General features: G+C 35.0%; 1 protein-coding gene across 3 annotated transcripts in view; it reads right to left on the reverse strand.

The window, feature by feature from the left end:
- UBE3C (ubiquitin protein ligase E3C) overlaps positions 1-26,328 on the reverse strand; it is a 172,506-nt gene that overhangs the window by 74,001 nt on the left and 72,177 nt on the right. Inside the window, exons 14-16 of one of the 3 annotated variants that reach the window (XM_043967090.1) lie at positions 15,517-15,621; positions 12,988-13,087; positions 1,384-1,478 (exon numbers count right to left, since the gene is read on the reverse strand). In XM_043967090.1, the coding sequence (XP_043823025.1) occupies positions 1,384-1,478; positions 12,988-13,087; positions 15,517-15,621 (300 nt within the window). Of the gene's footprint in view, positions 1-1,383; positions 1,482-12,987; positions 13,088-15,516; positions 15,622-26,328 lie in introns of all 3 variants that reach the window. The other 2 variants (XM_043967093.1, XM_043967091.1) reach the window with 2 other exon arrangements.

The following is a 26,328-nucleotide window of genomic DNA, read 5'->3' on the forward strand; positions in this document are numbered from 1 at the left end:
AAAATATTCCTTGAGTGAAAATCAGCTGACAATTTCCTAATTAGTATTCAGAAGGTCAACTTAAAAGATTATTGGAAATAATTATTTAAATCACATTTTGATGTACTATTAACTCCCTTGTCAATGAATTGTTGATATTTATGAAATTTATTAAAGCCACTTCACAAATGAAGATGCATGTTCTTATAATCATTGATCAATATTGTCACAGAAAATACCTGGCATATAATTGAGTTTTTATTATCTTTTATAAAACATTTATGGTAATCAGAGAAACACAGATCATTTTTAATGGGATAAATTTTGTATCAACCTAAAATTATTTTTCCTGAAACCCCTACTCCAATTACTCATGCACATTAACAAGAATGGGAAATAACACATGGAAAAATAATTGGAACAGAAGATCCAGCAGAGGGAGCTCAGAAAGTATATAGTAAATTTTAGGTGTTTTTTCTTTTTCTTTTTTAAAACACATAAATAAGAAACAGCAGTCATTCTAAAAGAAACCCATTTAGGCCTTTCAAGAAACACAGTAGGACTTGGCGGGGAGAGGGAGGAAAAGACATCTCTCCAGTGGCCATTTTCTACCTAACCCAAAAAAGACAGTTACATGACAAATGAAATCTGGCACATTTTTATTCATTTTCCTAAATGCATTCATTTTCTAAAAGACTACATACTATTGTGACTAAGTTCCTCAGTGTACATTTGAAACAAGAGCATTCTGTCCTAGCCCAGGTGCCATTCTCAGCAACAGGAGACCAGGCTGGATGCCCGCCCCAGCTCCCACACTTACTAGCTTGTGAGCTGCAGCGCAATTCACTTAGCCTCTCTGCTTCAGTTTCCTCATCTGTAAAATGGAGATAATACTTGCACTAACTAACTCACAGGGCTAGTGTGAGGAAAGCATTTTGCAAATCAACATGTGGTCTATACATTTAAGCTTTATTACAATGTGTCTCAACTCCTTTATGGTTTTTAAAGCAGTATTGATAATCGATATCTTATGTACAACAATCACCTTCAAAGAAGCCAAATTGGACAATATTATTGGAAACAACAGCTAGCTCCCTTTGTGATACTACTTTGGGGAATGTGTTTATAGGCAGACTATGTCTTTTCAGATTTTTACTTGAAATAAATAAACATTAAAGTAAGTGTTAATAATGAATATTTAACAGGGTTCCATTAAGTTAAAAAAAAATTTTTAAACCTCCCATGCTCTATAACCTAACATCACAAAATTCAAATAAAAGTATCAGCTAAGGAAAAGACAACTTAATAGAATTGGAGATAGTATTTCTTGTTTTCTCTTAACAATAAAATAAGGGATTGGAAAAATAAGGTAATTAGAGATGCAAAATAAATGAAATTACCTACCTTTACTCTTTCTTCAAATGGAACTACAAAGGGCAATTCTGTGAGAATTGCAAGCTGCCTTTCCTCAGATACTGAAAGTGGTGCTGGTTCCAGACCTACTATAAAAATAAAATTTTAAAGTTTGGTTATTCCATTCATAAATACTTTTCTATTTCTACTGTTAATTCTCATTCAGCCTTTGTACTGAAAATCTCCCTTTATAAAATTATAAAATCCTAATTCCACACATTGGTAGGAGATGCATTTTCCAAAAGTCACTATCATTATCTTGCCATTTCTCTACTTCAAATCTCTTTTACTTGTACAATTCACATTGAAATTCTTACCCTTATATTAATGATCTTTTGCATTTTTACCCTAAGTTATCTTCCCTTCTCAAGTCAGTCTCTTCTCTATTCTACCTAAGATATATTCTGACCATCATGCCTTTGCTCATGTAATGCTCTCTATCCATAATGTCTCTTTTTTGTTTGTTTGTTTTTTATTTTTTGTTTTCGTTTTTTGTGGGGCAATGGGGGTTAAGTAACTTGCCCAGGGTCACACAGATAGTATCAAGTGTCTGAGGCCGGATTTGAACTCAGGTCCTCCTGAATCCAGGGCCAGTGCTTTATCCACTGTGCCACCTAGCTGCCCCCCATAATGTCTCTTGTTCCATCTTCCCATCTGATTATCTTTTCAATCCTTTTAGAGAAGGCTAAAATAACTAATGATCAGAGATCTAGAGCTAGAAGGGATACTAAAAATCATCTAATTCAATCTCTTCATTTTACAGATGAAGAAACTAAGGGCACACATTCAAAAAAAATGGCAAAACCAATATTTTAATTCAAGTACTTTCACTCAAAATTCAGCCATGCTTTACGCTATATGACACTGACTGCTGAAGTCCTACAGGAATTCAATAAGCAAAGACACTGGCCCTAAATCCAGTATACTTTCTACTGTTCTCATGGCTCCTTCATGAAGCTATCCACAATAATCACATGTACTGGCAATCCTTTTTTCCTCTGTACTCTAGGACTGCTGAAATTAGACCATCAGATTTCTAAAAATCATATATGATCTTATCTTAAAAGTATTTGTATTTTAAAACAGTAAACAAATATTTATTAAGCATTTACTATCCTCCAGAAACTGTTTCAAAGGTTAAGAATACTAACAGAAAGGGCCAAAATATTGTCTCTACCTTCATATTGTTCACATTCGAGCGGGGACAACATGAAAACAGCTATGTACACATAGGCTATATACAGGGCAAACTGGAAATAATCTCAGAGGAAAGGCACCATCTGTGTTTTTCTCTCTTGGAAAATGTAATGCTGCACAATGCAACTGTAAATCATTCAAGAGAAATGCTGAGTTAACTACCAATGCCCTTTTTTTTTTTTTTTTTTTTTGCGGGGCAATGGGGGTTAAGTGACTTGCCCAGAGTCACACAGCTAGTAAGTGTCAAGTGTCTGAATCCGGATTTGAACTCAGGTCCTCCTGAATCCAGGGCCAGTGCTTTATCCACTTCACCACCTAGCTGCCCCACCAATGTCCTTCTTAAAGAAATAAACTTATGTGTAATCAAGAAGTACTTATTATGCATGTATGTTTCCAGAAACAAACATAATAATGAAACAGTTCCTGGCCTAAGAAAACTTACATATTATTACAGAAAATTATACATACACACAGAAGACAAAATGTACACAAGTTAATTTAAGGATAGAGGTGCTAGTAGCTGAATTACCAAACTTCTCATTCAAAAGGTGGCACTTGTATTGGGCTCTAAAGGAAGATGGGGATTCTAAGGAGTGGAGATGAGATGAATATACATTTATTTCAGCAATGAAGGATACTCTAAACAAAATCATGGACATGGGGGGGGGGGAGTTTTCCTTCTATGTTTTGTCTCTGAGTAATCAATACAAATCTTTATCATGGACCAAATTTGGTAATCATCAACACTATTTGGTGTGGGTTAAGAAAACAGAGAAGTTGAACACTGGAACATTTTAGTTATATAACCCATAGATGCAAATGAACACAGAAGATCAATGCTTGATAAATCCAAAGATCTCAAGAATGAGGGTATGGACAAAATTGTTGAGATGGTAAGTGGAGTCCTGCTATGTCAGAAGAAATTTAGGGAAAATGGCAACACATAAGGTAGAACTCCCTGGGGCATATATGTAGGAGGAGAACAAAGTTCAAATAAGACAGTTAAGCAGGCATAAATAGATTGTAATATGGATCTCTGGAAATTATTCCAAATGTAATGAGATCACAGATTCATTTGGAACTTGTTGCAAAATGTGGAACATACAAATCTAAATCTATATTCTGTAAAACTCTTTTCCGACTTTCCTAGTTATTCTTATAGAAGGAGGTTTCCCTTCTCCCAGACATTTACATTCTTGTTTTACTGAATATTGGGGTCCACTGTGTTAGACTATGTCTAGTTACTGCTTTTGAAGTTGGTTTTCATCAACTTTTCTGTTTTATTACCAGTACCAACTATTTTAGATGATTATTATTTTATAATATACTTTGAGACCTGGAAGTGCTATGCACCTTTTGTTCCTTTTGTTTTTTTCACTTTCTCCTTAGAGATTCTTTTTTTTTTTTTTTTTTTGCGGGGCAATGTGGGTTAAGTGACTTGCCCAGGGTCACACAGCTAGTAAGTGTCAAGTGTCTGAGGCCGGATTTGAACTCAGGTACTCCTGAATCCAGGGCCTGTGCTTTATCCACTGAGCCACCTAGCCGCCCTCTCCTTAGAGATTCTAAACATTTATTCCTGCAAATGAATTTTCCTTAGGAGTTTGATGGTATAAACTTTACTATTATATTGCTCTGGAGCAATGAATATCCCTCCAGTTATTTAATTCTTTTTTTTATTATCGTACTTGTAAAAGTTTTAGGTTGATTCAGGAGATTTGCTTTTTCTTTCTTTCTTTTTGGTGAGGTAATTGGGGCTAAATGAATTGCCCAAGGTCACACAGCTAGTAAGTGTCAAGTTTCTGAGACCAGATTTGAACTTAGCTCCTGTGCTCTATCTGCCCCCAGGAGATTTTCTATTTTGCTATTCCTATAGGGAAAAGCTGACAATTTTTATGATTGTAGTTTTGGTCTGTTACTAATTACTAATTAGTACTAATTACCTCAATTACTTTCTATTGTTGATTCTCTACAGTTTTCTGAGAAAACTATCATCTCAACTGTTAAATGAATACCGCCCCCTCCCCCATTTTGCCAATGTTTATACATTTTGTTTCTTCCTTTTGTCTAATTGCAACAACTAGCATTTCTTTCCTTCTTTCTTTTTTGCAGGGCAATGGGAGGTTAAGTGACTTGCCCAGGGTCACACAGCTATTAAGTGTCAAGTGTCTGAGGCTGGATTTGAACTCAGTTCCTCCTGAATCCAGGGCCGGTGTTCTATCCACTGTGCCACCTAGCTGCCACCAATAACTAGGCATTTCTAAAACTAAGCTAACAGTGAGAGTGGGGACAGCCTTGCTTTACCACTGTATGTATTGGGAAAGTTTCTAGTATTTCTCATTAGTAAATAATGTTGGCTATTACACACATTAGTCTTTTTAACACAGTATATTTCTGGTGATTAAGTCAGGGAATTCTATAATCTTAAAACAAGTGAAGGGGCAGCTAGGTGGTGCAGTGGATAGAGCACTGGCCCTGGAGTCAGGAGGACCTGAGTTCAAATCCAGTCCCAGACATCTGACACTTACTAGTGTGACCCTGGGCAAGTCACTTAACCCCAACTGCCTCACCAAAGACCAAAAAACCAAAACAACAACAACAACCAAAAAAAAAACCAAGTGAAGCTGAGGGACAGCCAAAGGGCAATGGTGTTGAATGCATTCAAGAAAGAATTATGCAGAATGAGTGGTATAGTTTGACAATATAAAGGATGTTCTCAGAGAAATATTGGGGGTGGAGGTGGGGAATGATGGACCAATCACATTACAAGAGGGTCAACCAAAAAAAGATGTGAAGACTGCATGCTCCATAAGTATCTATGCTATGAGAAGGAAATTCAAAGAGACTGTTACAGTGAATGTATAAGAGGACATAGTTGAGAGTGGTAGTGATAGTGGTAGTGATAGTGGCAATGGCAATAACTACCATTTATATAACACCTACTATATGGCAGGTACTGTGCTAGGTGCTTTACAAATATTTTCTCATTTGATCCCCAAAACAGCCCTGAGAGGTAGGTGCTATTATTATACCTGAGAAAGAAGACTCTATCTGGACTCTTCTCAGAGTCCTTAAGGCAGAGTGAGTCTGGTTTCAGGCCCTATAGCTTTGTTGCCCAAACCTCCCAGTAGGGGGCTGCCTGGCACATGAGGCTTTGAGGAGCTGAGCCTCCTGGGCCTTAGGCCCAAGCAGGGCCTGAAGAGGGGCCTGGGTTTTGTGGGAGCCAAGATAAGCTGGGAGTTCACCTTGAGGCATCAGAGATAATCCCCACATGACTCTGAGCTCAAGCCCTCACTTTAGCTTTGTTTTATTTTTGAAAGGTTATGTTTACACAGGCCCTGTTTTATTGGAGAATGGGGACATTCTTACTCTAACATACTATTGGGGCCTAAGGCTGAAATCTGATTGGTCAAACCCCGAGTCAGGTTTTCTTTCTTGAAGAGTTATATATCTTAACACATCATTGTTCTAAGGAGGAGCTGACATTCTTGCCCAGAATAGGTTATAGTCTGGTATCAAAGTTTGTAAAATCTGATTGGTCAACTGGTACCACCTGACTAGTTTCTAGCACTGTGACTGGTTCACTTGGTACAGTCTGATTGGTTGTTATTGTTAATGAGGAATTGTAAAATGCTCTAATGTGACTGTTCAGAGGGGACCCCTTGAGGGGTATAAATAGAGGTGAGGGACCTCACTTCAGTGCACTCTCCGGCACATTCAGAAGAGTGTCCATCTTCCTGAAGATGAAATGAATAAAAAAGCTTTCACTCACCGACTGCTGCCTGTAACCTGCTAGCAACACTTAAGCTGCCCAACACTATTTAAGTGGTTACCCACCTTTCTAACATGCCCATTTTTTCACAGCTGAGGAAACTAAGGAAAATAGAGTTTAAATGACTTGTGCAGTGTCAGAGCTAGTAAAGTGTCTAAGGCTGGATCTGAACTCAGGTCTTCCTGAAACTAATGCTCTACACACCATGCTACCTAACCACCCAGAATGCAATCTGTAATACTGGAAAGATCACAGATACACTAGAGTTCTGGGGTCTTTCTAATACTGATCTATGGCTGCCAATTTTACATTACCATAACCTACAAAGAATCAAATTTGATGAGTGGCCTAATGGGCAATGGAGAAATGGTTGGTGGGTTTAAGTAGGCTCCAGTAAATTTCCAATGAAAATATACCTGGAGAGAGCTATCCAGAAGATACGATCCAGGAAAAATTATGCTAAGTATGTAATCCAGTCAAGCAGGAAAAACAAGAAATTACAGATGGGTAATGTACATCAATCCCCACAGAATACTTTCCACGTGTTGGGTAAATTTGCTATGGAGGATCTGTGACAAAAAGTAGATAAGGCTCCAACAGGGTTCCTGTTTTTACAGGAACAAAATCAATAGAGATAGAATAAGAAGATAAAGTATCCAAAGAGAAAAAAAAATCTTTGCATTAAATACCTCTCATCAGAATCTGATGGACAAAAGGGTAGCTCAATGGATAGAAGTACCAGGCCTGGAGTCAGGAAGACAGATCTTGCTGAATTCAAATCTGGCCTCAGATACTAACTAGCTATGTGACCCTAAGTTTGTAAAATAAACTGGAGAAGAAAATGACAAACCACTTCAATATCTTGGACAAGAAAACCCCAGATGGAACCATGAAAAATCAGACAATGACTGAAAAACAAAGAACCGAATGAAGACAAAAATCCATTCTCCACTGTATAAATAGTAAAAGGATATAGTTATCAAAAGAAAAATTTCAACTATTAACCATCATATAAAAGAATATGTCAAATCAATTAAAAGTAAGAGAAAAAGGACTCAAAAGAACTCTAAAGTTTCACTTTATACCCAACAAAATGATCAAGATGACAAGATAGGAATAGTCAAGCAGGGTTGGGGGACAGGGAAAAAACTGCGGCATTATGGGCAAGACAAGTACACTAAAAGACTGTTGGTGGAGACATGAATTGATAAGAATATTTTGGAAAGGAACTTAGAATGTTTTCTGGGTTTTTTTAAGTGACTAACTAAAATGTCCACATGGCTTTGTTGAGAGATGCCACTGTTAAGTTCACAACTGAGAGAAAGAAATATTCCATATATGTGTAAGTATTCCCAGCAACATTTTTTTTTTTTTTGGGTGAGGCAATTGGGATTAAGTGACTTGCCTAGGGTCACACAGCTAGTAAGTGTAAAGTGTCTGAGGCCAGATTTGAACTCAGGCCCTCCTGAATCCAGGGCCGGTGCTTTATCCAGTGCGCCACCTAGTTGCCCCCCCCCTTTTTTTTAAATTAAAAAAAAAATTGTTTTTTTTTTTAGTGAGGCAATTGGGGTTAAGTGACTTGCCCAGGGTCACACAGCTAGTAAGTATTAAGTGTCTGAGGTCGGATTTGAACTCAGGTACTTCTGACTCCAGGGTCGGTGCTCTATCCACTGCACCACCTAGCTGTCCCCAACATTTTTTTTAATTCAACAGATAGTGAGGGAGGAAACAATGACATTAATTCAAAAAACTGTTCATTAAGTTAAAAAGAGTGAGACTTTTAGAGTAGGCTCAAGGAGGGAATAACATATACATCCAATTGGGAAGAGTAATCTATTTAACCTACATGAAAGTAGGAGGGGAAGAGGATAAGGAGGGAAGGGTGAAAGAAGAGAGGGCAGAGTTGAGGAGGGGGCAGTCAGAAGCAAAACACTTTTGAGGAAGAATTGGGTCAAAGAAGATAGAAAACAGAGTAAATATCATGGGAAGGGAATAAGATGGAGGGAAACAGTTATGATGATTGACTATAACAGCAAAACTTTGCTGGGTTATTGTGAAGAAAATTCTTTGTCAAGTTTAAGGTACTATATAAAAGTTACGATGAACAGGATGGTATCAGAAAAACCTGTAAAGACCTACATGAACTGAAACACAGTGAAATGTACTGTATACAAAATAACAGCAATAGTGTAAGATGATCTGCTGGGAAGCACGTGGTTATTTTCAGCAATGCAGTGATCCAATATAGCTCTGAAGGACTTATGAAGATTGCAATCCATCTACAGAGAAAGAACTGATGGTATCTAAAAACAGATTCAAGCATATTTTTTTTGACAGTTCCTTAATATGAAGTTTTGTTTTTGTCTGTTTTTTCTCACAACCTAGCTAATGTGGAGATGTTTTCCATGACTGCTCGTGTATAGCTTATGTTGAATTGCTTGAGTTCTTGGGGGTGGGGGTGGGGGGGAAAGGGAGGGAGGTGGAGAGATTGGAACAAAAAGTTTTTAAAAATTGATGTTGAGGGGCAGCTACGTGGCACAATGGATAGGGCACTGGTTTATCCACTCAGGAGGACCTGAGTTCAAATCCGGCCTCAGACACTTGACATTTACTAGCTGTGTGACCCTGGACAAGTCACTTAACCCTCATTGCCCCGACCCCCAAAAAATTTGGTGTTGAAATTTGTTTTTACATGTAATTTGGAAGATAAAATTCTAAACAGAAAAAAAAAAGTGAGACTTTTATTTACTCAATTATATTCACTGATTTTTAACTCAAAGTTTTTTTTCTTCATTGCTTTTTTTGTGGCATCACTCACAAGACTTTGAGTCAGAAGACCTGGATTCTAGTAGATCTCTGCTACTTACTCTATGTTATCTTAGGCAAGTCAAATTCTCCCTATGGGCCTCAGTTTCCTCATCTGTAAAATGAGGATGATACTATCTGAAAGAACTATTTCATGTGCTTGTAAGCAGCTAAATGGAGCACTGGGCCCGGAGTCAGGAAAGCCAGAAGTTAAAAATTACTTCATTCATTTTTGTACGATTTTGAGTTCCAAATTTTCTCCCTCCTTCCCTTTCCTGCCCCCTCCCTAAAACAGCAAGCAATCTGATATGTTATACAGTACAATTAAATTAAACTTATTTCCACATTAGTCATGTACAACTTCTTTTCAAAGCTTTACAGGAAAATAAAAAAGAAATTTATAATAAATAGACTTTATGGTCTAATTACTTTTCAAATATAATTATGGTATATTGATCAAATTCAGTGATGATGAATACATTCTGATATTACTCACAAGAAATTTAAAGGAGGAGGACACTATTTTCAAATATGAAAAAAACTCCATATATATAAAAAAATTAAGTTAAAACCTGGCAATTTTTTCATAAACCACTACTTGCCAGATTGTAAAATAATCCACAGCTTATTTTTTTATGTATTGTGAATGGATCTGATCACACCTTAAAAGGTTTTAAGGAGAAGGCTACATAATTTTCTCTCAGTATCATCTCTAACTGCATGATGCTAACTTAGCCAGATGACATGGCTAATTTCGTCAAGTTAAAAAACAACCTACTGAATTACTACAGACCTTGGATCAAGTACTTTACATTAATTTTGTTTTATTTTTTTTTCAATTCAACAAGAATGTGTGAATGCTTATCATGTATTAGGAAATTTAATGGACACTGGGAATACAAAAGCAAGATAATCCCTGGTCTTTAGGTTCTTAATTTTGTAGGAAAACAAAAAGAGGAACAAGGATTAGACCTGTAAAATCATTGGCATAGAAATCCCCAATGAGAAAATTGTCAATCTACCTGGGTCAACAGATTCTCTGCAATTTATCCTCTGTTTGAGGTCCCTAGAGCACTGAGAGGTGTTAAAATGGTTTGCTCAGGGTCACAGTCAGTATATGTCATGGGCTAGACTTGAACCGAGGTCTTCTTGGCTCTAAGACCTGGGTCTATAGACTACACCACAATGTTGCTATACTAAATTATGTAAAAAGTAAATGGGGGTTGAGGGGGAGAAGCACTAAACTTGGAAGAACAGGGAACTCCTACAGGAGTTGAAACTAATGATTCTACTAGGAAGAGGAGAGGATAAAAAAACATCCCAGGTACTGGAGGAAGATTAACTATTATTATATATGAGAAACAGTAAGTTGGCTAGAGTGGTTGAATCCTACAGTGCACAAGGGGAGTAATGTGCAATGAATCTGGAAGTACATTATTTTAAAAAGCCAGTTTGTGAAGGGTTTTTAATGCCAAACAGAGGAATTTGTTATTTTATCCAAAAGGCAAGAAAATGCCACTAGTTTCTTGAACAGAGGGGTGGATGAATCAGAAGAGCATTTCGGAAGCTATGTGGAGGATGGATTGAAGACTGAAAGACTGTAGGTAAAGAAAACAATTAATAGACCATTATTGTCCAGGAGAGAGGTAATGAAGGCCTAATCTAGGGTAACGGTTGTGAGAGTGGAGTGAAACTGAATTGTCTGAGATGACCATAGGATATCAAGGTGCAGATTATTAACTAGCAACTGGTGAAGCTGAATTGGAGCTCAGGAGAGAGATATGGGTGACTATAGAGATATGGGAGTCATCTGCACAGGGGTGACAAAACCATGGGAGAGTTTTTAACAGTAAAAAAGCCTTGAAATATCAATGCTTTATCTATCACAGGTATAGAACGTTTGTCAAATGTAATTTTTAAAGAAAGAAATTGAGTTTATCATTAGAAGGGCATATACTTATGTCTTATAATAACTTTATATCACTAACACACAATACTTACATCCAATTATTTATATTCTCCACTAACAGACTAGTAATAGTTTACCTAATGGCTATTATTCAAAGTGGGTCGGCTCTCTAAATATCACAATTTGGATTCAAATCTAGAATACTGTCTGCTTTTTCTTTAACTTATCAGCTACTGATGGAGGATATTGTTAGAAAGTAAATAGGAGAAACTTTGTCCTTTGATCTCCCTTGAATTGCTTTTATAAAAACATTAAGGCCTGCTAAGTATTATTTACTGTTAGTGTATTAGTCATCCATAAGAATACAATCAACTAAAATGAAAGGACATAATGGTAACAAAACAAATTAGAAATTCTAATTACTAAAAGGAAATTTCATCTTGTGTCATGAAAAAACTCTGAGTTTAAATATGACATAAGCAAAAGTTCTACACAAAGTAATTCCTAATCAATACAATTACAATATCAGAATATGAAGAAACCCTAACCACATACTGGGGCAGCTGGATGGCACAGTGGCTAGAGAACCAGGTGTGGAGTAAGGAAGATTCCTCTTCCTGAGTTCAAATCTGGTTTCATACACTTACTATCTGTGTGACCCTGGGCAAGTCACTGAACTCTGTTTAACTCAGTTCTTCATCTGTAAAATGAGCTAGAAAAGGAAATGTCAAACCACTCCAGTTATCTTTGCCAAGAAAATCCCAAATGGGGTCATGAAGAGGAAGACACAACTGAACAACAACAAAAAAGCACAGACTGATCAGAAGTGTCTATGTGAAAGAGGAAGCAAAACATACTCATACCTGAACTAAAACTACGGAAATGAGAGAATTATAAACCTAAAACTTAAAATACTTGGAAAATAATTAATCTAAGGGTTACTTGTCTGCAAAATTCTAATTGTATTAGGTTTTTTGTATGTTTTGTGGAATGGGGTTTTTTTTGGGGGGGGGTGGGGGGGGAGGGCAATGAGGGTTAAGTGATTTGCCCAGAGTCACACAGCTAGTAAGCGTCAAGGGTCTGAGTCCAGATTTGCACTCAGATCCTCCTGAATCCAGGGCTGGTGCTTTGTATTAGGTTTTAAAACCAATTTTGTTTTCTCTTCCTTTTTATGGATCAAACCTATGATTTTTACCTCTGTAGGGAAATATCCCTTCTGCTGTATAACAGAAAGATGTTAAGGGATCTGTCCCTGGTCACATAGCTTGTAGAGAGATAAGGGGAAGAATTTGAGGCTAGATGCTCCAGATGTCTACATATTATTTCATGTTTGCTATCCAAGGATTAAATAACACCAATTAGCAATCTACCCACTCCACAACACTCACTTATTATCTATAGATGAAGAAATATTATAGGCTACATGATAAAAATGGTCAGGGTACAGGTCAAGAACTCTCCAGATCCTTAAATATCGATTATTACAAGGTATTAGAGTATCTAGGTAGCACAGCAGATGAAATACCAGGCCTGGAGCCAGAAATACCTAAGATCAAATCTCTGTGACCTGAGCAAGTCACTTAACCCTGTTTGCCTCAGTTTCCTCATCTGTAAAATGAGCTGGAGAAGGAAATGGCAAACCACTCCAGCACCTTTTCCAAGAAAACCCCAAAAGGGGTCACAAAGAGTTGGACATGACGGAAAAAACCATTAAACAACATCATCACAAAATAAAAGACTCAACAAATTTACTGATGACCTATGTATTGATAGCATATAGACTCAGGAAGTCAAAAACCAAGAAATCCATGTATTGTTCTCTGGGTACCTAATAGTGCATTGAGATGTGTACTCTGGACATGGCAATAATATAGCAGTTAACATTATCAAGATAAGAAGAAGGAAGCGAACCCACATTTGAACTCACCATCCAGAGTAGACTGCAATGGACCGATTCTTCCCATTCTTCGGACTCTCCATACATGTCTAGCTGATGGCACATAGAGCTGTGTCACCTATGTAATGATCAAACCTTATTAATGAAACTTTAAATCTATAGTTTCTAAGTTGAAACAAGATACAGTATTGATAAATTATGACAAATACTATCCCATCCTTGCATCACAAATATTTTCCTTCAAATTCTTCTAGATCCTTTTTGAACCCCTATTTCTTACCCTGGGTATGCTTTTCTTATATTTAACATGACATTAGAATTTTTTTCTAATACATTCTTAAACTCTAACTAATCTACTTGATGGTTAAGACTTCATTTGTGGGTGTATATAATAGTTATAAATTTCTTTCCAAAATAAATGGAAAAACTGCCACTTATGAGTATAGTGATCAGAAAGGAACATTAGGTAACCATGTTAATGACCAATAGGCCTTCAGGCAATATGACTGCAAGTATGGCAGTGGATCATTGGTTACCAAAAAACAAATATAAATTTTGCCAATTCCTCATTAACTGAATCACTCACAATGTTCCGCTGACAATGGAAAGTTTAAGTACATAGCAAAATCTTCAAAGACAAAAAACTCTTCATAAGATATACATTCTAATGATTTAATGAATGACCTTTACATTTACACATCAGTTATGTGTATTAAGTTATTTATTTTTATGTGAATAAATCCTTCTGCCTTGATAGGTTTCTTGCAAATGGCTTCCTAGCGAGATACAAAAAACCCCTTCAAAATCCAAACTATATTTGTCAAATTCAAATATTCAAATATCTTATTTACTTGTACTCAAATAAATAATACAGATTCATCAAGGCAGAACCTCTTGTTTGGCAAACAAATTAATAGCCAGAATATTTGCTTGTGGCTATTTTCTATTAATAAAGATATATATTAAAAATATCTTTATTAATAATAAATTAATATTATAATTCTTTAAGAGGGTCCACGGACAATGCCTTTTTTCTCAGTGAAGTATCTACAGTACATTATTTACCAAATGTGACTAAAAAGGTCACTCACTGTGCCATTATGTATTCATTTAATCAGATTAGTGAGGCAACAGATTCCTTCCTGCATGAGACTATATGATATTGATATGCCAGTTTTATTCAACTACCCAAAGAGAAGGCCTGTTTTCAGTTAACACCTTAACAGGAATTGGCAGGAGATAACAAACAGGAGAGATGTTTCAGGGAAAATGGAGTACTGGGCAGGAGGATACAAGCAGTGTGGCAGGGCACCAAAATTAATTTAAGCTGCTTCAACAGTTCTGTCTAGTCCTAACCCTGATTGTACCACTCCAAATTTCCTACTATGCCATCTCTGCATACATGCCAATAGTTATCAAACTCTGTGCTAGAGGCTAACACCCACCCTGTTCTCAAGGTCCATACTGTGAAATTAGGCTAGAAGTGATGCAGTCTACTAATGAGGTCCTTCTGGTACTTCTAGTATTAACACATTACAAGGTAACCCTACCTTATACTGAATCCCTTATACCATCTTGTTCTCTAGATGTTTCTAATATTTACATCTTTTCTCCCCAATAAGACTGTAACTTTCTTGATGGCGGGGAATATGTCCTCTACTTCTTTTGTGTTCCTCCCAGCACCCAGCACAGTGCTAGGTACATAGTACAAGCTCAATAAGTATTTGTTGACTGACTGATTCCATGGTACAGTGGGCATTCTTAAAGTGAAGCAGAAGAAATTTGTGTGAGTATGCACACCTCATCCATGTATGTATTTCATCACCACCATCAAAAACAAACATTTATTGAGAAGCTACTATGTGCACTGCCTATGACAGAATTAAGAGTCAGAATGACATATTTTAAAGTTTTTAAAACATTTCTATTTAAACATTCTCATTAGTATAGGACTCCTTAAAGAACTATAAGAGTCTTACTATTAAAAATTAATCTACAGAAGTTAGCAATGGTGGCTATAAAATTCAACCAGTAATGATCATCTAGCCAAACTAAAACTACCATTCAAATGACAAGGAAATAGTGGCATATAATTTAGAAGAATGTTGACACAGTTAGGTCATCACAGATAGTTTCTTAATCTCAGTTTCTACAAAGTGATTTTTCATAAAAATAAGGACTGGTCCTATCTTCTTTAAGCCAATAGTCCAGTCTTCTTACTCCTGGAAAAATAATTTCTATCAAAAAAAAAATAATTAGGATTCCAATGTAATTTTGTACTAAACAGTATAATTCAAACTTAACACCTCATTACAGAACAAAACTAACAATAAAAAGGCAATTTAATTACATTAACTGTAAAAATATATTTTTGCCTTCTACTATTTGACTGTATAAAGTTTCAGCTGTCAACATAATAAATCTATTAAAAATAAAAACCCAATTCTCAAAACAGTTAATGGAATGTTCATGAAAAGATAATTTTTAAAAAGGAACCTGAACAGGGTGGGTTTTATACAAAAGATTACAAAAACATTTAACAAATACCTTATCTGCCTTAATATTCTCTTGTTCTGACAGCCAGTGATTTGGTGGACAAAAATTTCGTCTTGTGTCTCTGGACTTCAACATTTTTACTAGATTGGTGATAACCTAGGTAGGCAGAATAAATCTATTTAATATAAACAAGTTTTGCTAGAAGTACTACGCAAAGGCAAGCAATACCAATAATTAGAAATCAAAAGCCAACAAGTCAACAGGACACTATAAAATTCTTTCATCTAAATAACTTAAAGTACACATCATTAAGTAATTTAAGAATTGGCTATAAATCATCACCAGAACTGGTTTACCTAAAAGTGCTTCCATTTGCTAATCATATCAATGTATCTTATATAAAAAGCAGTTATCTGCCACAGAAAAGGAGCCAAAATTAACAGGAGCAGCAAATGACTTGTTCAAAAGGATAATTGACAAAAACTATAAGATTTCTTTACTAAATTTAAAAATGGAAATATTTGGTACTATATTAGCTCATTAAAATTATATAATCCATAGTTACAAGGAGAGAAGTATACATTTTTTCCCTGGTCCAATCAATATAACTGAAAAGGCATTTATCATTTTTCTGATAAAACTCACGGGAGTAATGACTTTTGTTCCATTTGCATGTACATTAAATCTCTTTAGGCTAAAGAAATCTAATGGTCTCAAAATCATTTAAAAGCATTATCTCCCCAAAATAAACATTAATTCTCATATAAAATATCTTGCCTTTGTCAGATCAGTCTACTCAATGGTCTCATTTTCATGCTTTGGTCCTCTATTTTATTCATCTAGGTTTCATACTCATTTAAGTCTTGCTCAAAACTTTTCTCTCTTTTCTGAAACATTTAACCAGTCTCATTTTTTATGCACATCTACATATAATATCTGGTATATGTGTATGTATATATTGAGGACCAAGTCTTATCAGCATTTACCACAGCTAGTAGACATGCATCCAATAAATAATTTAATAGTAAAAACAAAGTAGTATATTGAATCACGTGAGGAAACCTAATAATAATTACTATTTTTTTAAATGCAACTTCTCAGCATAAAATTTAATGATGCTAAAAAAAAAACCCTCATCTTTGGCCTGGACAAACATAATAGAAAAATAGAAAATCTTAGTGTAAACATAAGCCTTCTACAGCCAGCATCTACCAACTCAAGAGAAATGAATAAAAATAGACATTCTTCATAAAAAAACACGATTGGGAATAGGGTGACTAAATAAAATAGCATTTACCTGAATGTGTTCAAATATATACATCAGCAAGGAAGGCACTTACCAAAGAAAATACAGATGGTACTATAATTTACTTTCAATGTTTGTAGTTTTGCATCTGATCTTGACCTTCATTATATCATGTATCTCTCTGGCAGTCTATTAAAGCCTAGAGAGACTCCTCAGAATGTTTTTAAATGCATAAAATAAAAAACCCGCATGATGACACTCATGTTGGAAATTGTTATCAAAAGAAATTTTTTTTTTAAAGTTCACATACAGCCCAAAGCATTGAGCCAACTTCAGGCTCAGAATCACGAAGATTCTACCCTCTGACACATGTTATCTGCAAGAACCTAGGCAAGACATTAATCTCTTTATGCCCTAAGCAAACCTTTAAGACTAGAAGTAGCACAGTGGGTGCTAATCTGCATGGCATAGTGAATTTCCTCAAGGAGTTGTTCCCTAAACCAAGCAAATCTTACAAGCTTAATCTGGGGGGAAAAAAGTTTTTAAGGCAGAAACCTAGAATATGATTGGGAACCTGAGTCTCCTAAACAAAATAATAGAATGCCACTTGTTGCTCCATCTGGTGAATTTAAATAAAGGAAAATATAGGCTCCCTGAAATACAAGGACAACTTGGGTGATCCTTCTTAGGAAGAAAAGTGAGAACTTCTGCGTTTTCTCCATGTACGCTTCCATGAGTAAATGATGCTCAGCAAACTAAATGGATCTTTACTGAGTATCTCCTGCAATTTAGAAGTCACTATTATATACATACATATAATGTATGTCAGGTCATAAAGATGTCCTTTGTTAATACCTTCTAGATACTACTTTTTTGTTTTGCTCTCTATGACCACAGAATAGACATCTAATACAGGCTTATTTTATGCATTTGAAATTTATGCTACTTATCTTGCTAAAAGGCAAGAGTGTATGAATCAATCAATCTAAATAGGTACACAATAAAAACTGTTTTCATCAACAGTGAAACAAACAGTAAGAACTTTTTATATAAAGGAAATCATGTTTTTATTAAATCAAAACAAATATTAATATTTTTAAATAAATTGTATTTTTAAATGGGTAGAGATTTAATTCATGGAATAGAAAATCTAGGCACCATATTCCAAACACTAGAGATACAAACTAAAAATCTAAATATGCCCTGGTCACAAGAAGCTTACATTCTAATTAAGGAGATAACATATATTAGGAGAATTAGTTTCAGGACAGAGGGAAAAGCAAAAATAAAATTCTAAAAAAATCTGAAAGACAAAATGCCTGGACATTGGACCTTTGGGAATTGATGGTAGAACAGGAGATCCCTGTTGAGATGGGGTGACAACTATCACCTAGAGTAGAGCAGGTCTCTGGGTGAGAGATGTAGAGGAAGAAAAGATGTCAGAAATTAGCCTGGAAGAAGTAGACAAGTCCCAGTAGGAACTGGACAAAAGAGAATATGCGCAAACATATGCATACATCATGCATATATACACATGCGTATGCATGCACATATGAACATACACACATACAGTTTCTCCACTGAAATCCTATTCAGAAATCAGAGGCCTCAAAAGGCACAAGGATGTACACAGGTTCTCAAAGAATAGACCACTGGACTACATATTCTGGTAGGTGTTAGAAAAATGGAAAGGACTTTTAGCATGGACTTCACAATGGCTAAGTTGGCCTAGAGGTGCTGAATTCTGGAGAGGCCACAGAAACCAACTCTGTTTACCAAAGTGTGGAAGGGCTGTAATCTGTGGCAATGAATGAAGTACCCACATCGACAGAAATCACAGCTCCTTTGGAATACTGTGGTGTATATGTATGTAGCTACAAGCATATTCCACATAAATGAAAGACTTATATGTAGACAATATTTATCTAGGTCCCAGTAAGATTCCTTATGAAATATTTCTTAAAAAACACAACAAAAAGAAGTAACATCTTTCTGGAAGCTTTCAAACCACTGCTGTATGTTTAAAAAAAATCTTATTATTGATTGTTTCATTCTTATTGCCAAATATATCTCTTCCTCCGCCCCTACCCAGTAAGCATAGTAACAAAGGTTTTAAAAGGAGAAAAAACAGCAGTTCAACAAAACTAAATAACTCATCAATAGTATCCAATAATGTGAAATTTTTCACATCCATAGTCCCCATCTACAGAAAGAGAGCAAGGAGGTATATTTTTTCTCAATTTGGGGCATGATGTCAAAAAAAAAATACATAGCATTGAGTTTCTTTCCTTCTTTTGTTTTACACTGTTGTAGTCATTGTACATACTATTTTCCTGGTTCTACTGCAAATAATGTAACATTATATAGTTATGTTTTAACATAAATTATGAATTACAGAATAATTATTGTTCTAGATTAAAATTTTGTTGTATTATTCTTGTTGCACATAAATGTGAAACTAAACAAAAATATGATTATCCAAGCTTTAACGAATTATTATTTACTGAGGAGACTGTTTCAATTCTGAATATGTTTATATTTTTTCATGCCCTCAAGATAATGAAAACCAACCAACTTATACAGCGGAAATGAGAAGGTCTCAAAAAGTCAATATTCTTCCTACAAAGAAAGCAAAAAGAATGGAGGAAGGAATTACGTAGGGAAAAATTTCTTGATAGCCCTCTTGGGGAAATAGGACAGAAAAAGAAATAAAGGGGAAGCTACAAAAAAGAGGTAGTTAAAACTAAAAGTTTAACAACAAAGAACAAAGGAAATTCTAGGTTAAGTCCTGAGCTATAAGAATTCCTCAAAGAGAGTCACAGAGATGTCGTGTGTAATAACTATATTCTCTAAGAACACTTTCTTTTAACTAAACATTTTGTCCTTTGGGACCTTAATATGGTATAGAATAAAACTACAAGACAAAATATACATAAAAACAAAATTATCAAACACAATCTCAAAATACTAGAATTCTACTGCCACTAACATTGAAATTGATTTTATTTCCTCAAAATTAACTTTCATTACCACTATTTTGATTTTTCTAACAAATTTCTAGTGTTAGGAAAAATGAAAAGAGTAATACTAAAAGTAATCAGAATTAGTAAAGACCTAGAAATAAAGTATATATCTGTCAACTGAGGAACTACAATTCTGGTATATTAATATAATGAAATTTTATTACATAAGTTAAATATAGCCATGAGGAACTACAAATTCAAAGAAATTAGAGAAGAGAGACACTAAATAGTACACAATCAAGACTAGAAAAAATATATATGACTAAAACAATGTATACAGAAAAAAGAACCACCAACCTTAATGATTAGCTCAAAATTCTTAATCTCCTGCTACTTAGAACTATGTGACATTGGACCTTTCTGAGATGTGACTCGCTGATGATACAATGAGGAAGCTAGGCTAGACTCATTGCAATTCACTTCTAGCTCTGAATTTATGATTTTATAGTCATAGGTATATAATTATTTCTCAAGAAAGAACTTTGGGGGCAGCTAGGTGGCACAGTGGATAGAGCACCAGCCCTGGATTCAGGAGGACCTGAGTTCAAATCTGGCCTCAGGCACTTGACACTTAACTAGCTGTGTGACTTTGGGCAAATCACTTAACTCCAACTGCCTCACCAAAAAAAAAAAACAAACAAAAAAAACCACTTTCAAAAGCATAAAGTATTATATAAATTATCAGAGAAGACTGAGCTAAAATCTGAATTATTGAACTTCAGAATAATCTAGTCTAATTTCGTAGCCCCTCTCTTTTAGAGATGATGAAACTAAAGTTCAGATAGTTTAAGTAAACTTCCCAAGATCCCATTGCTCATACAAGTTTCAGACTAAAGAAATTAAAAGTAAAATAAATGAGAAATTATAATAACTAACTTCTTCTTCCAAATATGTCCATAAAATGTCAGCCAAGAGTTGACGGGCAAGTGGAAATAGGGTCACCAGCAAAATCAGAGCCAGCACACACAAACAAGTCCACCTTTGCAGCATAACCAGGAACCTGACAAAGACTAGTGAAGCTTATAATACTCAATGTTTAGAATCAAGGATGGAGGCCTTCCCACCCAAAAGGCTTCAGGAAGATCAGAGAGCTCTAGGGTACATGCCCTAAACAATAAACAAAGACATCAAACTCAAAAGAAAAATAAACATGGATGGAGGAGGAAGAGTTAAAGAGGATGGAAAATACTGGGAGAAAGAGCATTTACGAGAAAAATTGATTTCTTGACTCTCAAGAGGGAATTAAAAGGGGAGAAAAAAGGTTAAAATGAAGAATTAGCATCTAAGGAAAGATTGCATCCATCAATTGGGAAATGGCTGAACAAATTATGGTATATACATATTATAATATTATTGCATAAGAAATTACAGAAGAGATGATTTCAAAGAATCTTGGCGTACTAGGAACTGAAACAAAGTTGAGTAAGCAGAACCAGGAAATTAATTTTTTAAATGACAACGTTAAGGGGGCAGCTAGGTGGTGCAGTAGATAAAGCACCGGCCCTGGATTCAGTAGGACCTGAGTTCAAATCGGGCCTTAGACACTTTGACACTCACTAGGTGCATGACTGTGGGCAAGTCACTTAACCCTCATCAGAAAAAAGGAAGGAAGGAAGGAAGGAAGGAAGGAAGGAAGGAAGGAAGGAAGGAAGGAAGGAAGGAAGGAAGGAAGGAAGGAAGGAAGGAAGGAAGGAAGGAAGGAAGGAAGGAAGGAAGGAAGGAAGGAAGGAAGGAAGGAAGGAAGGAAGGAAGGAAGGAAGGAAGGAAGGAAGGAAGGAAGGAGGGAGGGAGGGAGGGAGGAAGAAAAAGGAAAGAAAGAATTAAATGACAATGTTAAGAAAGGAATTTTGAACCCATATCAATGCAATGTCCAGCATCATCTCCAGAAGAACTACAAAAAAACATGTCATCTACCTCTTAACAGCAAAGCTGGGGGGGGGGGGGAGAGTTGGTTATGATGGAGGACAGTTAGCAATAGATCAAAAAAAGTCACTGAAACTTTTTTATTTAAATGAACCAAAGAAAACATCAGGAAATCCAGAAGGAATCTTTGAAACAGAACAACAGAATCATTTTCAAAGTAATGTGTAAAATTTAATAAATACTTTTAAAAAATCAAGTGGTATGAAATGGAGATTTTTGGGTTGTGTGTGTGCAGAAATGCTCTTTGTTGGTGTTTAAATTCATAATTAAAAAAATACTTTTATTTAAAGAATCATGACTCCTCTGGATGTGCTTATCAATATCAATTTTGAGTATAGATAGGAGGAATATTAGGTTCATAACAGGTAGTACGCCAAACTGGAATTGCAAAATTAAATAGTTTAGATAATATTTTTTTAAAGTTCAAGCACAAATGACCATGACTATGTTAAGTTCTTTAAAAATTATAAAATAGTAGAAAATGCAAAAATTATCTTAATATTTAAATGTTTATATATTATACATAATATGTAACAAGTTGTAAAAGGGAAAATACTTAAGACACACTTATTTTAGTTTAGAGCCAAGACTAATAGCTTTGAGAGAACAAAGGCTATTCTTGGGTACTACCTGATTGGAATACTGTGGTTATCTAATTAATTATTTTTGGAAAAACCCAAATCCCTCATATTTGGTGTTAAAACTAGGAGAAGTAAGACCAAAACAATGCCCACCGCTTTAGAATGAGTCTTTAAATGTTATGATCTAAAATAGCATATCAACTAATGAAAAGGGGGTGGGGGGAGAAGTAGAACAACATTTCCAGACCTCAAACTTTATTAAATGGCAGCAATCAAAAAAAGATTTGATAATGGTTAAAAAATAGAAATGTAGATCAATAATAGAACTAACAAGGGACAATCAGAAATAATGGAATTTGATAGTCCAATGTTTAGTAAACCCCAAAACATAAATTACCTAGACAAAATTCCCTGTTTGATAAGAATGGCTAGGAAAATTGGAAAGTAGTCAGGCAGAAATTAAGAGCTAAACTGACACATCTAAAAATTATTAGAAATGCATATCATATACCTGGGAATAAAAGTAGAAAGTGGATTTTTAACCTGTTATGGCTAGAGACAATCATAAAATACAAAATCAACCGTTCTGATTACATAAAATTTAAAAGTTTCTGTACAAATAAAATGAAAGGACAGAAACAGATAAATTAATCGGCAAAGATGGAAAAAGGGGTTGTGGGAAACAGGTATTGCTGGTGAAGCTGTGAATCAGTAGACCTGTAAAGCAATTTGGAATTGAGCAAATAAATAGCTAATGTGCCCATACAGTATATGAATATAATGGAATTTTCTATGCCATAAGAAATGATAAAAATGATGAATAAGGGGAACCACAAAAAGACTTATGAATTTGCCAAGTGACATAAGCAGAGTCAAGAAAACAATATACTCAATCACTCCAATGATATAAATGGAAAATAAAAATATTAAAAATTTGCAAATGTTGCAAAATTATAAAGAATAAAGAGCAAAGAACAAACTGAGCCCCAAAGAGATTATAGTATGGATTTGCTTTACTTTCTCTTATGGGTAAAAAATACTGTCCTGGTATCAGGAAGACCTGAGTTCAAATTCTACCTCAGACACTTACCAGCTGCGTGACCCTGGGGAATTCACTTAACCCTTGTTTCTTTCAATTTCCCCAACTGTAAAATGTGGATAAGGGCTGTAAGGATCAAATAAGATAATATTTGTAAAGAGTTTAGCACTGCATCTGGCATAAAGTAGGGGTAGCTTAATAAATGCTTGTTTCCTTCCTTTTCTTCCTTTTTTAAAATAAAGTCTTTGTTACATTTGATTGTTCTCTGAGAGTGATACCAGAAGAAATTTAGGCAATGTAAAAACAAGAGATATCTATAAAAACATTTTTTTCCAAACAGAAATATTATTACCATACTTATTTGATCTATTTTTAGCTATATAAAACGTATTCTTTTCCCTTCCATTCTTTGATATAATGATGACTCTGGGAAGGAAATGGAAAGGGTCCTATCAGAAAAATGTAGGTGCTGCAAAAAAGGGAGCAAAAACTCGTTTTAGAAAGAAAAGAAGTCTGGAAGGGATACTGAATGTCAGTGAGATAAAGAAAATAAGAGTAAAAATAAGTCAATTTTCAAAACAAAACAAAATACTGTGACAAGTAAAACAAGTATTCAGCTAGTATGTTCAAAACTACAGTTAGTAAGTCACATGCAGCAGGGTTACAGTGCTTAATAGTGCTGACTTTGAATAATAACTGTGCAGTATACTTGTGCACCACTGATATCTTGGGAAAGTCACTAACTTTCCTGGGCCTAAGTTCATATAAGACAGCAGCTGGAAGAGATCATCGCCAAAATTCTATTATTCTTTCAGGCTTCAGTCCAGGGGATTTGTATAAGTTAAAGGCATATATTTTCAGATATTATTTTAGAGGTGAAAATATTGCTAGTACCTCAATTTTCTCATCTGAATCATAGAGAAACCTTCAGTTTATTTTTTATTTTTATTCATTTATTAAGTGCTTACTACTTGCCAGAGAGAAACAGCACAGTACAGGGGATAGAACTGGTCTCCAAGCCAGAAGCTGACCTGACACATACTAGCTATGTGACCCTGGGCAAGTCACTTAACCTCTCTATGTTCTAGGTAACTCTCTAAGACAGTGATTTGCATTGATAGGAGTCTCCTCATCTGGGATTTCCCTGCACCAAAGAGATCACATAGCTCTACTATTTTCTAGGTTCCAGGGAAACCAGAACAAAAAATTCATCAGTCCCTGCCCTAAAGGATCTTATATTCTACAGGAGAGACTACATACACACAAATAATTAAACAGAAGGTTCTAGCATATCAAATGATAAATCTTTACAGAAAAAAAATTATTTAAAGGGTAAACTAACACTGCTTTTTGAGTAACCATTTGACTAGAAAATGGTTACTGGTTTTAATCACCTTATCAAAGGCATGAGATTCCATTTACACTAACCTACTCCTTTTTGTCCCCCACTATGTTCAGCAATGAATAGAAAATCCTATTGTAGAAGTCATTAAAAGAACATTTTAGCTTGGTGACGGATTTCTCAGAACTTAACATTAAGTGCAAGATACTCATTTGGGCCTACAAAAGGGCACATCAAAAACAGGATTTTCTTTCTTATCATAAAGCAAAAGCAATTATAGCTGTAAATTAAACTTCAGGAAGAGTTTATAAATGTGATAAATGTGTAAACTGTTTTAGTAGTGTCAATGGAAGGTTTAGCAAATCGACCTCAATTCTTATCTTGACAAAGAAAGATGACTGTATCCACTTAATACTCTATGTTGTGCTATCAGCCAGCAGAACCTCTCACACAAATTATTTCAGGAGGCCCATCATAATGCTAGAAAATGAAAATGGATGATGGTTAAAAGTCAGATATTCCCACTTTGAAATTTGAGAAAAATCAATTCAAACTAGAAATTATTCAGGTAAAATTTTTCTTTAATTTGCCTTTTCATAAAAATAAGCAGTTTTATTTTAAACATGGCCAAGACATTCATAAAATATGTGTTAAATAACTAAAATTCTTGTAAGACAATAAAATCCTGCTCAACGAAGATAAGATTTTGCTCTAATCAATCAAAAAGCATTTATTAAGTACCTACTATAGGCCAGACACTGTGGATGCAAAGACAAAGACAAAAAAGAAAGTCTCTCAGCAAGGAACAAACATTCTAGTCTGAAACAACATGTATTTATGCTTGCATAAGTATGTGAATGTAGATGTATGTACAAGCATGTACATACATAATACAAACATAAAAATACAAGTTATTTGGGGTGAGGGGAGCTCTTGTAGTTAGGGAAACAAAGAAAGGCTTCATACAGAAGGTAGCATTTTTGCTAACTCTAGAACTTTCTCCCGGCTATAAAATACATTTTTTCTAACTGCTATTTTTTCCCTTCCAGGGATATAATAAATCCACAGCAGATATGGAGATGGGGGAAGGGTTTGCCTTTGTCTTTATTTTTCATCCAATAACAGCAATCTAAATTTCCTTGTCGTTAGAATAATTCATTTTCAACTCCCCAGGGCTACTGAAATAACGATTTCAAAAATCTTTTTTGGGGGGTGGGGGGTGGGGGAGGACAACAAACTTTCACACCAATCATTATGAACTACATGAATTAATTGGTAGTAAGAGGTTCTGGAGCTTAACAATTTTGAATTTTTTATAGTCTAACAAAAAAAAATCCTTAAGGAAATATTTAATAAATGGCATGAACTGAGATTTCTAGGTTCTAAAGAGAAACTATCATAAAAACAATGCTTTTTGATATTGTATATGAAATCTGGTATCAGTTAACAAGCTCCTAGGACCTAATTAAACACTTGAAAATTAAGATGTTCTTGTAATAACTAGAAGACTTACATAATAAAACTAGAAAAGACAAATAGTTAAAAGTACTAAACAGACAAAATGGACTATTCCAACTAAGTTCTAATGAGGTACCAATCTTTTAAAGAGACACAAGGAATACCTTTAAATTTAAAGTTTATTTAGAAATATAAAACACAAGTAATTTAATTAAATTGTGCAAATATATATGCACATATATAACAGCAAT

Source organism: Dromiciops gliroides, chromosome 5 (assembly GCF_019393635.1).
Source record: "Dromiciops gliroides isolate mDroGli1 chromosome 5, mDroGli1.pri, whole genome shotgun sequence".
Taxonomy (NCBI): domain Eukaryota; kingdom Metazoa; phylum Chordata; class Mammalia; order Microbiotheria; family Microbiotheriidae; genus Dromiciops; species Dromiciops gliroides.